This window comes from Scylla paramamosain, chromosome 14 (assembly GCF_035594125.1).
Source record: "Scylla paramamosain isolate STU-SP2022 chromosome 14, ASM3559412v1, whole genome shotgun sequence".
In the NCBI taxonomy this organism is placed as follows: domain Eukaryota; kingdom Metazoa; phylum Arthropoda; class Malacostraca; order Decapoda; family Portunidae; genus Scylla; species Scylla paramamosain.
This window is the reverse complement of record NC_087164.1, coordinates 21,204,923-21,220,574: the sequence shown is the minus strand read 5'-3', so window position 1 is coordinate 21,220,574 and position 15,652 is coordinate 21,204,923. Positions and strand designations below refer to the sequence as shown.

Genomic DNA, 15,652 nt, shown 5'->3' with positions numbered 1-15,652 from the left:
ACGCCTGAAAACTTCGCCTCACTGCACCACAAAGCCACACGCCCTCGCTACACATTCATTGCAACTGTGCTTATATTTCTATCATTAAGCCAAATAAACAGCCAAGCACCAGGGTGGCTTCTATATATATACACCACAAGAGTAAATTCCACTCACGTAGATTCCTTTGATAAATTTCCCCTTACCTAACATAACTCAAACATAGAATTTACACAGGATGAGTTACTGGGAGGAAATCGTGTAGATGAAATGCTCGAAGTGGAAATTCACCAGGAGAAAACCTGACGAAACTCACGTACAAACTAGGTAGCACTGATGTAAACACTCTTCAGTCGCGCAGAGATGGGAAAGTCACTGTTATTTCTCGTTTTACAGGGAGAAACTTGCTGGGGAACGATGAAGGTACACTAAGACTTGGGACCATATTCTGAAACACTGTCTATCTCCACTTCTTTCAAAAGGCTCTACTTGAAGGTACACGGGCTTTTAAGGGTGTTTGTACCCTTCTAAATATCTACATGCATCATTAACAGCGAAACACTCGTAGGAGCCAGGCAAATTACCTCTGTGGCCTCTGAGCATAGCCGTGGTGAGAGAAAAGCGTTTCAGAATATTGCCAAGGAGTCACTGATGCGAACACTCACCGTCAGTTGTGCAGAGATGAAAGAGTCACTGCTATTCCATATTATGATGAAAGAGAATCACAAGACAGCAGAAGTCGCGAGCGTGGTGAGTGGGTCGAAGCAGCGGTCCGGAGCCCTGCCCGCCAGTAGCGCCTCCGCCCTCACTGCTCCCGCTCGGACGCCCAACGTGACCTGGAGGCGAGAAGAGAATCCTCGTGACTATCTTAAACCGACGCCCTGTTGCTGCAGTCACGTAGCCACAGGGAAGCTCCCCCCACAAGCCTCAGTCTGTGGTCTGTCTATATCATTATGCCTCCATATTATAACTTACATATTCAACTCAAAGATTCACTCATGTCTTCTTTCTTTCTGTTTTCTGTATGTTTGATTGGTGGGAAGAGTAACGTTTAACTCTCTTCCTCCCTCTCTCTTTCCTTTTTTTTATTTTCGATGTCTACTGCCCTCTCCTCATCCTTTCATTGCTACTAACACATTCTTTATAAATAACTCGTTTACAAATTATTCACTCTCAGTTCCTTATGCGCTTGACTAGAAAAAAATGGTCTGTTTTTTTTCTCTTTCGTTTTCTTTCATTTCCCACGTTTACTTTCCTCTTCTCGTTTCTTTGCAGACACATTTTCCTTTATAAAAAATTATTCACAAAGCGCGTCTTTCTTTTCTCATAGTGTAATACAAATTCGTAAGTCGTCCTCTCTCTCTCTCTCTCTCTCTCTCTCTCTCTCTCTCTCTCTCTCTCTCTCTCTCTCTCTCTCTCTCTCTCTCTCTCTCTCTCTCTCTCTCTCTCTCTCTCTCATTTGAATCAGCCTTTCAAAGCCTTTCCCATAATTGCTTTTGCGTATTATAAGCCATCAATATTCATGTTTATATATTTCATTTCATAACATCAAATTGCACTGATAGGTCATGATAAATAACATGATTATAACAACAGGCTAAAACACCATTGAATTATGAGCATAAGATACTTAAAAAAAAAAAAAAAAAGGAGCGACGTGAGAGTGAATAACAGCACACACTTTTCTCACAGCTAAACAAATAATCATCATATACTTAAGGTAATCATGAAGGTGCACCGCGGCACCACGAGACACGCTGGGCAGGGATTAACAAGGGAGGTGTCAAGCTTGCTCGTTCTTTTGGCTGCTCCTCTTAGCGGTCATCACAGCGAGTTAACCTTTTTCAACGCGCTTAGCCTTCTTTGTCTCTCTCTGTCACATTTATTGAAAGTCTCTGCTCTCTCACTGCATCAATAATAGGTGTTTCTCTCTTCCTCCTTCGTATAACACACCAGCAAAAGGAAAAGACGTGTTAAAAAGATTTCTATATTTTTACGTAATACACTCTACGACTCCAGCCTTCAAAATTAACTAAAGTCTTCTCTCATTGCATTCATAAATCTTTTCTTAGGTGTTCCTCGCTTCCTCCTGCATTAGGTAAATATAGCACACCAACATAAGGAAACATGCTAAACAAGATCTGTACTCTATACGTGATTCACTTTACAATGAATAAAGCTCGTTTCTCACTGCATCTATAAACCTTCTCTTACGTATTCTTCTGCATTGACCAAATATAGCACATCAACATGAAGAAACAACATACTAAACAAGATCTACACTCTGTAATACGCTTCTGAAATTGCAAGTTATGAAATGAACAAATATGATAATGACCTAATATTTTGTCCACTAAATACAAATACATACTTATGCAATTCATCTGTGGGGCCGAAATCAGTCATATATATCTTATCTGACCTTGATTTGTAGGTAAGGGTTCATGAGGCACTGTATAGAGGAGGAGGAAGAGCTGGAGGAAGAGGAGACCCGCGATCGGGACGGTGGCACTTGTCTTGTGTCAGGAAGGATGCGTGGCGGCTGAGTGTGTGTGCATATTCTGATGTAACCACTTGCGTCATCCCTGCAGTCCTGTTTCTCTCTCTCTCTCTCTCTCTCCTCTCTCTCTCTCTCTCCTCTCTCTCTCTCCTCTCTCTCTCTCTCTCTCTCTCTCTCTCTCTTTCTCTCTCTCTCTCTCGTTGTAAACTATATTTTTTTTCTTATCGCTATTTCATTTTGTTTCACTTCACGCGCTAGTTCTTTCAGTGTCGAGAATTCATAATCCAGAAAATTTATAATTATATTGTGCGTATGTCTTGGGTGACAGCACGTGAAGATTTTTCTTAATCGTTTTACCAGAGAAGGAAAAAAAATAGGTAGTAGTTTGTACGTAGCTTTTGTTTGTTTTCAAGAGAAAAACCCTACCAAACTTTTTTTTTTTCCCCTCTCTTATCCTCTCTTAACTGGAATATCTTGCGCAACATCCCACGCCTGCCTCAGTCCACCCTCCCCTCCCCCTCCCACACCTACCTACACAAGACCCAATGAAACACTCTCCCGCTGGCTTACTGTAGTCCTATGGTGCTATAAATATAAAGCTGTGTCTCCATCTCTTAAAGGTCCATGTTACATCGGGGCTCAGGCAGGCTGTCCTTCCCACGTGTTCCGCAGCCACTGGTCCGTCTCTCTCTCTCTCTCTTTTTTTTTTTCTCTCTCTCTCTCTCTCTCTCTCTCTCTCTCTCTCTCTCTCTTTTTTTTCTGCTGATCCTGGAAATATCATTTGGTCATCAGCAATATGGCGTTCTGTCGTTTATTATTATTATTATTATTTTTTTTTTTTTTATTTGTCAGGGAAAGGAGGAAAAGATCGAAAATCTCGATGTGTGGAAAGAGAGAGAGAGAGAGAGAGAGAGAGAGAGAGAGAGAGAGAGAGAGAGAGAGAGAGAGAGAGATGAGAAAAAAAAGAAAAAAGAGAGGAAGAAATTTTCAGCGCCGCTTTCCTAATTGATAACAAATTCTAAAGCGAAGTAAGTAAGCACAGCAAGTGTTCGCCAGCGGTGTACAGGAATTAACATCTTTGCACATTAATACAGGGAAGAAGAAAAATGAGAAAGAATAAATCCACCTGAAATTAAGGAAAGAAAGTACATGTTGGCGGCAGCGGTGTACAAGATTTGGCATCATAACACATACTTACAGGAAAAATAAATATAATTGAAAAATAAGACTAAATCCAACCTATTAAGCATCCTCCGGACACTCAAGGCTGAAGTATGCACTGTAACGTACCAAGCTTGTGTTAAATGTTTGTGCTTTTGAAAACGACTCTTCGACGACACTTTGTAGAAATTAACGAAGCAGCAAGTAACGTGGCGGAAAACTCTCCCAGACACCACAAAAATTAGTGGGCTTTTTTTTTTATCATAAACAACACTTGGTCTGCTCATTTTTCGTTTTAAGAATTACACGAATTCCTGTGATCGTTTTTAGTGTTGATTACCGAAATATTTTCTAGTTGTGATCGGCGTAAATAAGGTGGATTTTTTTTTTCTTTTTTTTTTCATGGCTTGATCGGTCTGGACTCGTAATTAGTATGTTCAATAATTCGGAACAAGCTGCATCGTTGTCTCCACCGGTGTGAAAGTGACACATGGACGCAGCCGGGTACCGTAACGCGCGGGACAATATACTGAATGACAAGGGATATTTCATGATGGTTTATTGTCGGGAATAAATCTCCGTGACTGATGTTTGCTTTCTATGAGAGCGATCCAAAAAAATTTACTTTCGCCTATCGTAGCAATAAAGCTGCTGCCTCCCACACTGCCCTCGTGCTAATTACAACTAAACGAAAAAAGAAAAAAAAGCACTTTCCCCCTTATTTTTTACGTCCTGTTATTTTTTCCTTTCACAGTTGCATTCCTTTCAAACCTTCCTTTTACCTGCGTGAGGTCCGAGTCGCGCCACCACCTGCCCTTCACGGAGAGGAACCACACAACAGAAAGCAAATATCCAGCATCATATTTTGTCTCCTTCGTAAGCGGATGGTCGACACAAAAACACAAGGAGGACTCTCCCGCTAGGCATACCAGTCAGGAGATTCCCTTACGAAGAATTATCCTCTCCTTCACTCACTGGTCAAATTAACTAGAAATTCATCCCATTGTTTAGCAGGAAAGAATTATAGTATTTTTTGTTTGGTTTTGTATAGACGGCTAAACTGTTTTCTCCATAAAAAGCCATAGCGAGAAAAAAAAAACTCTAATTGCCAATATAATCACGTAATTACTTGAGTACCGAGTAATTCTTTGAAGCCATACCAGCTCGATAAAAAGGGCAGCACGTGTTATGATGGAAGGTGGTACACGCTACGAGAGGCGGCAGTGTAAGTCACCAAGGAAGATAGTTTGCTGCGTGAGTGAAGATGACCGTAAAAAAAGGCAGCTCTGTCAAGGAACGCTGCCTCTTATCCATCATGAAGGCGTGACTAGTCTGTAATGACACCTGTATAAACTCCGCTCCAGTAAATTCTACTCACTAAGACTTCTTCATTTGAACTTTCCCTCAAAGTAATTCCTCACATGATAACCTCGTCTACCAAACTGAGCCTAAACTAAACTAACATAATCTAATCCAACCTATACTTGACCTAACCTAATCTAACCTAAAGTAACCTTACCTAGTATAATCTAACTTAATCGAACCTGACGTAACCTAATTTAACTGAACCTCGTCTACCTAACCTGACCTAATTTAATCATAGGAAGGAACTTTTTTTTATGGCAATCTGTATGTGGAATGTTCTTGAGGAAAATCTGTCTGTGGGAACTTACGGTACACTGCATGACACATTGCGTAACACACAGCACAGAGGCCCGTATATAGAAACGCTCTGCTCTATCACTATAACTATTTTCAAAGTCCACAGAGATGATTAACCGCGTTCCCAAGAATGTTTATCTTGTAAAACAACGTAGAAATTTTGTTAATCCGTCACTAGAACCTTAAAAAACACCGTTAAAAACCCTCATCACTTCAGTTAGAATCTTTTGAAAGTAATGGAGGTGCGGACCAGAAGAGCTTCAGAATAGTTCAGAGCCTCGCCCTCTTCGCTGTCCCTGGCGGTGCTGGCTTGAGGCGCGCCACCACAACAGACGTGCCTCCCGCTCCCCAACCAGCAGCACCTCAGGCACCACCAGCAGCAGCGTCACACCGGCTACGTGGCGCGAGGAATCAAGGTCATTATCACTCCACTGACGCATGGTTCACTTCAGTTCAGTTCAGTTCAGTTAGTTTATTGACCGAAAAAAATAATTAAATATATAAATCATTGAAAGTACGTGACGATGTAAAACCTTTGAGTTGAAGTGAGTTAAGTTTATTCAGTTTATTGACTGAAGTATAGTGTAGTATATAAATAATTCAGAATACATGATATTATGAACCTTTACAGTCCACACAATCGTAAAAAAAAGAAAGCAAAGTGGCGCGCACACGCACACACACACACACACACACACATCACTGGCTCACTTGTACAGCAGAAAGAATGAAGCAGCGACATTATAATTGCTTCTAATGAGAAATTAAGTGCAATAATTGTAACTATTACACAATAATTTGGATTTTCGAAAGTGACAATACGTGTAACATCCTCTCTCTCTCTCTCTCTCTCTCTCTCTCTCTCTCTCTCTCTCTCTCTCTCTCTCTCTCTCTCTCTCTCTCTCTCTCTCTCTCTCTCTCTCTCTCTCTCCTCATACAGTAAGGAGGAGGAAAAAAACAACAATAAATAGACAGAGAGAGAGAGAGAGAGAGAGAGAGAGAGAGAGAGAGAGAGAGAGAGAGAGAGAGAGAGAGAGAGAGAGAGTTTCACTAAACTGAACAATAGGAATGATAAAGAGCAGGCTATTGCTACAGCTCTCTACTCCCTCTTGAAAGCGTCCCAGTTTTACGGCAGGTAACAAAAGCGGAGGAAGAAATCTCTCTCTCTCTCTCTCTCTCTCTCTCTCTCTCTCTCTCTCTCTCTCTGGTAAATACTTTCATATAGTAAGGAGAAATAAACTAACAATGTGCCACACTATTCATACGCTCAGGTTTTGTGTCTCGACTTTTCCTGCTTTCCTTCCTTCTTCCACGTGATTGATGTAACTCCTTAATGCGATGGATGGCGTCCTTATCGCCCCCTACGGCTAGATAGAGTGGAGTGGTGGTTGCCCGTGGGGTAGACTGCATTGAGCGTGGCTGTTCGGTGGTTAGGTTAGTTCAGGGGTTTAATTCATGCGTGGGGGTGGTGAGTCAGTGGTAGGTGTTGCTATGTTGTGTTGTGTTGAGAGGGTAGGTACACGAAGGTCAGTTTTTGCGAGTTTTATTAAGTTTGTATATAGTAATTTTGTCTTGTATATAAATGTTGTATTTATTTATGCACACACACACACACACACACACACACACACACACACTCACATAGTATAAAAGGTAGTTCTATACGTAGTTTTATTATTAATCTATGTGCGTGTTGTCTGTATAGTACAATGTATTACGTCCTCTTCATACAATATAGTTCCCGTGACAAGAGACGCTGGTGGGATCGTACGCCGCCCACCACTCATCCTGCAGGCGGTCCTCCAGCAGCTGTAGTGCCCGAACCTTCGTCAAGTGTTGCCGGGAGTTCGCAGTCGAGGCCAGTACTTGCGACGCCCGCCTCTCCAGGTTAATAAAGTCACTCTTGCTCTCGTTCACTTCCCCTGCGAGGCATTCCAGACCCGAGCGCAGATCTTCAATTCGCATGCTGAGGACTTGAAAGGAATGCGTAAATTTGGCCAGCTCAGAGACGTGCTGCGATGGGGAATGGTTCAGTGGAGATTCTTCATTGAGTTTCTCACAGTTCATGCACTGGTTTACTTTGAGTCCCTCCTCCTCATCACCTACTGAAGCTGGTGTGCCGTGGCTGCCGCTGTCCTCCAAGGCACAGTGTTCCCTCCTCTCCATAGGCGTGATGCATCTGAGTGGGGACATATTCGGGCTCTGTCCCACCTCCCATTCCTGAGATCCCCACTCCGTCGACAGGTCATTACTGCTGCTGAATCTCGCCAGCCACACTGGACGGCTGGTATTCTCCTTACTGGCCGCTATGATGTCTTCAATGGGCAACGAGCCGCAGTGTATGCAGGGTTCGAGGGACACGTCTTGGTCACCAAGGGCATCCCCGAGTTCTTGAAGGAGCGATTTATCCCCTGACGCCTCAGAGACGATGCTCGGATCATCAATGGAGTAGATACCGCTGTCCCGCGAGATGTCACTCTGCATGCTACTGTACTCGTCACACTTGGCACCGACTGTGTACGTGTTGAATCTCGAGTCTAACACAAACGACTTTCCGCTCCCAGAAGACTCCCCGTCGTGAGTCGATACTTGTACCTTCACTTTAGCGGATCCCTGATTGGAGGAAAAAGCCCTCGAGCTCCCCTCACCGCCACTCACCTCCCTGCAGCTATCGTGACTGGACTCCAGACCACGCGTGTGCACCAAGGAGTTCACAGGCACTCGAGAGCTGGAGGCCATTTCAGGAACACTAATACACTCTTTACAGTTACTCATGTTCACACCACCACACTCACTGCCACACTCTGTCCGTAAATTGTCTCTTTGATGACTTGGTTTTTCATCACCGTAAGCAAACGCCGCCTGCTTCTTGATCTCCGACTGCAGGGTTTCGATGTCTTGGCTGAACTCCCGCAGCCACACCGCATCCACCACTCCCTGCCGCCTCGATTTGGTGCGGGGAAACACCCACCCGAACTTGGTGGTGTAGCTGTAGTTCTGGACTCTCGCTTTCCCTTCCCCTTCCTCTGCTCCTCCTTCACGTCTGGAAGCAACGCCTGCCACACACCGCTCCTCCCTCCTGTAAGGAATAAAAGAGGTATTGTTAGACACATAAAGCTGGATAATTAACCCTATCTTGCTCCTTCATCATAAAGAATTAAGAGGCATTAACATACCGCATACTCATAACGCTAAACTGTTCATCTCTCCTATTAGACGTGTAAATAAAATCATTAATAACAAGAGTCGTAAAATCTCAATGTCTGTGAGAGAAATATCTTTATTGTTTTTCTCTACACGTGTCAGTCGGTATTTGTTACTTGTTTCCATCACTGTAAATCCACTTGAGAATGAACAGCTGCAATGTATTCGTCACATAGTCAGATCATGAGTGAGGGATTCTTGCCAAACAGTGTACAGCAGAGTCCACCCATTTTCCTCCTGACTGTGCTCATTGTCAATCACAGTGGTAACGTTTGTTGCATTGCTGTCATGTATGTTAGTGTTAATTTAGCTATATGGTATTAATAACGAACTTTTCTTTAAACGCAATACCCATCTGAGTACATTTCATTAATATTCAGATATCAATGAAGTCTAACATTGTCTCAAGCGAACTCTAAGTGATTCTTTACGTATTCAAATAACTCCATGTAATACTATTGTCAAGGAGAAAAATTACAGGAAATCGGCTATTATATTTTCCTAATTTCATGGCCATTAAAACATTCCTGCATCACTTGATTGAAGTTTCTTACATCACGGATACAATTTTGTAGATAATTGATGTGATTAGTATTGTCTCCCCGGGGCCGTGGGTTAGAACTCTAATAAGAGAGCCTTGAAACATCCATTTTCTTCCTGCACTTCACTGAAAGAAAACAATATTCAATGACACACTATACAAGTTTTAAATTATATCATGATTTTCAATATACGTAGTGTTAAGACCCGCCCCAAAAGGTTAGTAGTTTTTGTGAGTGTTATGGGTGGGTGGTGTTCCCTTCCATGACCTGTCCCACTGCAGCACCACGGCACTCCCACGCAAGACACGCTATCTCTCTTTCTATCACCTGCGATAAGATAACACTACAGCTCAATAAAAAAGCGAACATGAAAACACACACACACAAACACACACACACTCTCTCTCTCTCTCTCTCTCTCTCTCTCTCTCTCTCTCTCTCTCTCTCTCTCTCTCTCTCTCTCTCTCTCTTAAAGAAAGACGCAGTAAAACAAACAAACAGCTAAATAAATATATGCATAAACAAACAAACAAACAAAAAATAATAACGATAACAATTCAGGTATTGGTTACTGTAGGTGGTAGTAGTAGTAACAGTAGTAGTAGTAGTAGTAGTAGTAGTAGTACTAGTAGTAGTGTTGATGATGTTGGGTGGAAATATTTACCTCTGTACCTATTAGTCGTGGCCACAAGTTGAGTAACATTCGCTCTCACTTACTCCGTGTTTTGCGCATCTACCTCAGCCTAAGGGCGTCTGGTCAGTGTGCAGTGACTTTACAGAACCCCATAAATGATGAGTAGATAATATAGATTCTTAATTCATCCTCTGCTGTTTGGCTCATCTTCCCTCAGTCATTAACCACTCTGAGACATTTCCTCTTGTTCTACAGCCATCTCCAAACATTATACAGTCTTGTTATACAGACTAGAAATTGCAAAATCTGTTCTTTTTCATCCCCTTCATTCTTGTACCTACTTATAAAGATTTCATACATAGGTACATAATTCTTAGTGCTGTGAATTTTCCCTTATTGCAGTGATAGGGCTAACAGATCAGAAAAAAACACTAAATAGTAAAATAAGAGCAGGTTACTCAACTCCTAATAGAAAACAAAAAGAGGATCTGTGGAAGAAAATGGAGATATCGTCTTGAGTTGATTTTATGGATAGCTGCACGGCCACACCATATACAATCTGCCTCAAGAAGATCATAATTTCTTTCAAAAGTGACGAACAAAGTACTGTGATCCTGCTGAGGGTAAAGGTGACGGTGATGGTGAAGGCATTGGTGTGTTACGCTTAGTTAAGTCTGTGCTCACTGGATATCACTGTCACATTTCTTATTCAATACCCGAATATAAGGTACGGTGTTGCCTTTTTTCTGTTTTTCCTCGTATTGTTGTTGTTGTTGTTGTTGTTGTTGTTGTTGTTGTTGTTGTTGTCTTCCTCCTCCTCCTTCTTCTCCTCTTCTTCTTCTTCTTCTTCTTCTCATTATTATTATTATTATTATTATTATTATTATTATTATTATTATTATTATTATTATTATTATTATTATTATTCCTCTTCCTCTGCCTCTCAATCCTCCTCCTCCTCCTCCTCCTCCTCCTCCTCTTCTTCTTCTTCATCTTCTTCTTCTTCTTGTGAGTGACAAACGTAAACATGCCCTCAACATGCCCTCAATAAGAAAGTCCTCTAATATAATCATGTAACTGACTGATAAATTATCTGATTGATCGATTGACTAAAGGAGCTTGAGGTGGCGGAACAACATCATATCAAGGACTAAGTAAACTAGAGAACATTAACCATCCAATAAAAAAAAAACAAAAAAAACCGTGACTTATTGAACCACCTGCTTGTGACACTTGAGAGACAGCAATAAGTCTCTTCCCATTAGGCATAACTCCCATCCCTGCCAAAACGAGTCAGTCAGGGGAATACGTGACACTCGCTCAAGTGTTAGTATTGTCCCTGGAGAATAAGGTCAATCTCTAGCAATATAAAGCGCCCTTAGGGACTGATGGCATCCTGGGAAAAAAGCCTTGAGAATTAGCCAGGCATTTATTAACCTCTTGAGTGTTAATGACAGTAAGAGACTTGTTACTTCATTTGAGAAGCTCTAAACTATTTTGCTGGTTAGAATCGTTATTGTAAGCACTTAGATGTTTGAGCTATTGCGTCACTCAGCTTGTTATCAATGATGTCTTTTGAATTTACGTACACTAAACATCTTTTTGTCAGTGATGTTTTTCGAAATTACCCTCTAAACTTTTTTTTTGTTTCCTTTCCTTTTTTGTCAGCTATTTCTTTCGAAATTACACTCTAATCATCTTTTGTCAGTGATGTTTTTTTCGAAACTATCCTCTAAATTTTTTCTTAGTGATGTTTTTCGAAATTACCCTCTAAACATCTTTTTTGTCTATGATGTCTTTCGATATTACACTCTAAACCAGCGCCACGTTATTTTATTAAGTCTGAGGGGAGTCCACAGCGGGCAGAGGATTTATGTAGTCCACCCTTGAGGGCAGCTGGCATCTCACCGCTCGTATAACACGCTGCTGCCTTTAGAAGTGTGACTCACCCTCAGTAATTGGCCAGCCTCTTTCAATTAAGCCTTGCCGTGTTTACTGTAGTCCCCTCGTCTCTTCATGTATGTTTGTGGCGAGTTGAGAAATACGCGGCGGTTTAGACAATGTTACCTATTTCTGTTACGGCCTCTTATTAAACAGTGAAGAACGGTCAGCTATACCAAGAAAGATCCGTAAATGTCCTCGTGGAAGAAGAATTATTATCGAGTGTTGATTTAAAGGCTACAAATTTTTCAAACGCTTACTTTTTTATAGGACAGTCATTCACATAGTTTTGTTCCTGGAAGAGACAAAAATTAATCTCCAATTCTCTTGTTTTCTGTGTGTGTCCAAGCAAACAATTCTTTACAGTGGCCTCAATTTTAACAAAGGACAACCATAATAGTGAAAAGATTGATAATAAGAAAAAGATAGGAAGATATTGGCCCTCAGACAGAGCGGTAAATAGCTGAAATTGACTCCTTAATCAAGCTGTTAGTACCAAGCCAATAAGGATAAGATAAGATACACTACTAGACGGGGATGATAAGTGGATATAAGCATGTATGTTTTAGGGACTACCACGTGTGTGTCTGTTATCTTTTTGGAGCTTCCCTTATGTTATGTACACAACTGTCAAGATGTCCCTGGTGCGGGAGAGAACACCAAATACTTTCACGGGACACGTCACCTTCACAGCAGAATTCGGGAAGGTCACGCGTGCATGGTGACGTGCAAAGGCGAGCGTCTGGACAGGTTGAGCGACATTCCTGGCCATGGAGACGAGCCCTTAGGGACGAGTGGTGGCCTGGCGGGCACAGAGCTGGCGGATGAGTGACCGAGTTCATCTGCCTTGGATCAGTCAGCAGCGGTGGGAGGAATGCTTTATAGGCCACTGACTGCAAGAAAAAGCGCCTGCGGTGGCTGAACGCATCCTTGAAGGTCATGCATTCAGGTCGTGTAATCAATGCGACTCCCTTATATGGTCGCTGTTTAATGTTTATAAATGACTGGACAGAATTATACACGTACGTACATCTCCTCTGCCTACAGGTATAGTTGTCTAAGGAAGAGATGTGTTATACAAAATGTTTCATTAAAAGACAACTAATTCCAGGTATCAAGTTTCTTATTCTTCTTGACACTTATGGAGTTCTTGATATAAAGCAGTTCATAAGCCCATATACTGATTCCCGTCCGATTTGTAGACATGAAATTTACAAGACTGCTTCATCGCCCCTTAGGACAAATGTACGTATGCACGGTATGCACGCCGACGGACATACCAATGCTTGAATTTCCGTTCCTAGACGTGTACCGTAAGTGGCCCACAGGTAAATTTCCCCCACAAATATTACACCCAAAAGATTTATCCCCCTTTCCACTTCTCCCCTCCCCCCCAAAAAAAAAAAAAATAATAGATCAAGATAAGATAGAGAAGGTTAAGTTAGGTTAAGCAGTGGGAATTTTCATTATAGAGTGTACTTATTTTTATTGATGTTTTCATGAATATTCTTAGGTTGAATATACATAGAAGCATTCCTAGTGATGTCTCATTGACGTGGGCCGCAGTGAACGAGAGGAGTCACTGATTAAACGAAACTGCAAAGATGGCAAGCGCACCTGGCCCTCTGTGCTTACTGGTGTAGTACTGGTGGAGTGAAGCATGAAGTTTTGAGGTGAAGTGTGAGGGATCTGACTACCTGACCGACAAGTTATATGCGGATAGCCGGTTACTTCCTTGCCACCATCACTAAACACACATACAAAAAAAGTAGTATACGTAACTAACTCTCTCTCTCTCTCTCTCTCTCTCTCTCTCTCTCTCTCTCTCTCTCTCTAGCTTGCACAACGAGAAGAAACAATCAGCGTAACACACACACATGCGTGATCCACTCTCGTCAACAGACCCAGTGCAGTTTGTTTAGGTTTTCTGTCTGGATCTCGAATAAGAAAAAAAAAAAAAAAAAGACTGTCGTTTCATATCTAGACATTGTGGTGCGTATTGTAGATTGAAAGAAAATAAGCAAAACAAGTCACGCTTACTCCTACACTCCTACCAATGCAACCCGTCATAATACAGATTGGTGCCTCGCCTTGATAATAGCGAGGCGTGCACCCCTGTCACGACTCACAATGCTGAGTGGAGAATTGGCTGACTGGCTGGATGACTGACTGACGGACTGAGGGAGGATGAATGGCATACTTTGGTTATTGTGTATGTGTGTGTGTGTGTGAATCACCAGTGTTGGGGATCACGTGCTGAGTCGTAACCGCTGCCTATACCCTCCGGACCAAAGCTCATACAGTCCGACCTATGTATGAGTGAGGGAAGGACATTGAACACGCCGCACACAACCCATCCCATCTTCTTACTCAAGGCGAACAGTAACCGCTCCCTCATTAGTGAAAATCCTTTGGTGACCCTGAGCGCGGTACGAACTTTAGCCCCCCAAAGAGACAGTTGAGGACGTTACCACTATGTGTGTGTGTGTATGTGTGTGTCTCTGTGTGTGTGTGTGTGTGTGTGTGTGTGTATGTGTGTGGCATTTTCAGGAATCAAAACAGGATAGAGTGCTGGATATTTCTGAGACAAAAGCTGACATACATCCTCAATAAGTTCCGTGTGTGTGTGTGTGTGTGTGTGTGTGTGTGTGTGTGTGTGTGTGTGTGTGTGTGTCAACTCAACCACTCAAAACAGGATAGAGTATCTGATATATCAAACACAAAACACACTAACATCCTCACAAAGTCCCACCCTCTGTAGACATCCTGTGCACTCAAAAGCGGCACTAACAATACCATGCTAGCATCCTCACTACAGGAAAGAGGAGAAAGTAAAGCATTGTTTACTCGTGACTGTTATTATCTTAGACTAAGTGCAACAAGCAGACGTGCGTGGTAGATAACAGTACACTTGTTGTTATCTTTCTTTTTTATCATGCAGCGGCTCTTGAACTTATTCTGGTTTGAAGTGAAAGCCTCTGAACCATAGAACGCAGGCTTAGAGGTAACGTGATACATAACACAAGTCTGGTTCTTATCTAAGACATTAAAATCCCTGGTGACATAAGGCGTTTATACTCGCGGAGTTTTCATAATGTATCAGTAGAAAGCATTATCGTCTTCATTTTGTTTTTCAAGTCAAGATTGTTCTAATGTATTGTATAACATTCAGTGCGTACCGAAGCAGAGAAGAAAATTTATGATAAATCTTGTTGCAAAATTTACTTGCTATTCACAAATAAATGACAGATAAGGAAAGAAAAAGAATAAGCTGATATCCCGGCAAGGAACATAGATGCAGGCTACTACGATGTATACTCCTTTAATGAAGACCATAAACAGTGGCATTTAAAACCCTCATTAGACTCCCTGGCCTCATAGCCTTTAAAGATAATAAACAGTCGCATTTAAAATCACTGCCATGTACAAACTCTGCCCTCACACTGCACTGGCCGGCCCCTCTGACTCGTGGACTGTACCTCATGCTCCGGTGCGGCGTTACCACCAGCATAGCACTCACGCGCTCACTCGAGGCCTTGCCCCAAGCACTTCTCCTTGAGGGAAACTTTACATTCCTGAAACACTTTTCTCATTGAGCGCACCGAGGTTCCTTTACTCTGTTTCTCAGGTTCACAGCACGGATTGGCACACTGTTTTTCCACTTGCACATATCAGTCACTGTACACCGGGCGCTGCGCTACACGTGCTGGCCTTGTCACTCCCTGCCCAAGACTGAGTATCGCAGGCTCGCAGCTCGGCGGATGGGAGGCGGCAAGGAAGTGTTGAGAGGATTGGTTGGTGAGGGAGTAGCGGTGATGGTAGTGGTGGTGATGGTGGTGGGAGGGAGAGGGAGTGTGAGTGGAGCGGGTGCTGATAAAGACACGCACTCAGCACAGTCTGTTGCAACACTGCCTCTTCCTTGCCCCGCTGCTGCTGCTGCTGCTGCTGCTGCTGGGCCACGCGACGCCCCGTGCCGTGCCGCTTCCCTCACCGCCGTCCGTACTCTTGCCTCCCTGACCCACACTTACG

The 15,652-nt window shown here is 42.6% G+C and overlaps 2 protein-coding genes across 5 annotated transcripts in view; both read right to left on the bottom strand.

Annotated features, from left to right (window-relative positions):
- The window catches only part of LOC135107008 (proton-coupled zinc antiporter SLC30A2-like), a 37,537-nt gene extending 35,014 nt beyond the window's left edge, over positions 1-2,523 (bottom strand). The window contains exons 1-2 of the mRNA XM_064016539.1: positions 2,402-2,523; positions 645-815 (exon numbers count right to left, since the gene is read on the bottom strand). The gene's annotated coding sequence lies outside the window, so the exon portion shown is untranslated. The remainder of the gene's footprint in view (positions 1-644; positions 816-2,401) is intronic.
- Positions 2,524-6,831: 4,308 nt separating this feature from the next.
- The window catches only part of LOC135107004 (uncharacterized), a 23,629-nt gene continuing 14,808 nt past the window's right edge, over positions 6,832-15,652 (bottom strand). For 2 of the 4 annotated variants that reach the window (XM_064016529.1, XM_064016530.1), the window contains exon 2: positions 6,832-8,381. In XM_064016529.1, the coding sequence (XP_063872599.1) occupies positions 7,028-8,381 (1,354 nt within the window). In that variant the 3' untranslated portion in view covers positions 6,832-7,027. Of the gene's footprint in view, positions 8,382-9,060; positions 9,439-15,102 lie in introns of those variants that run through there. The other 2 variants (XM_064016531.1, XM_064016528.1) reach the window with 2 other exon arrangements.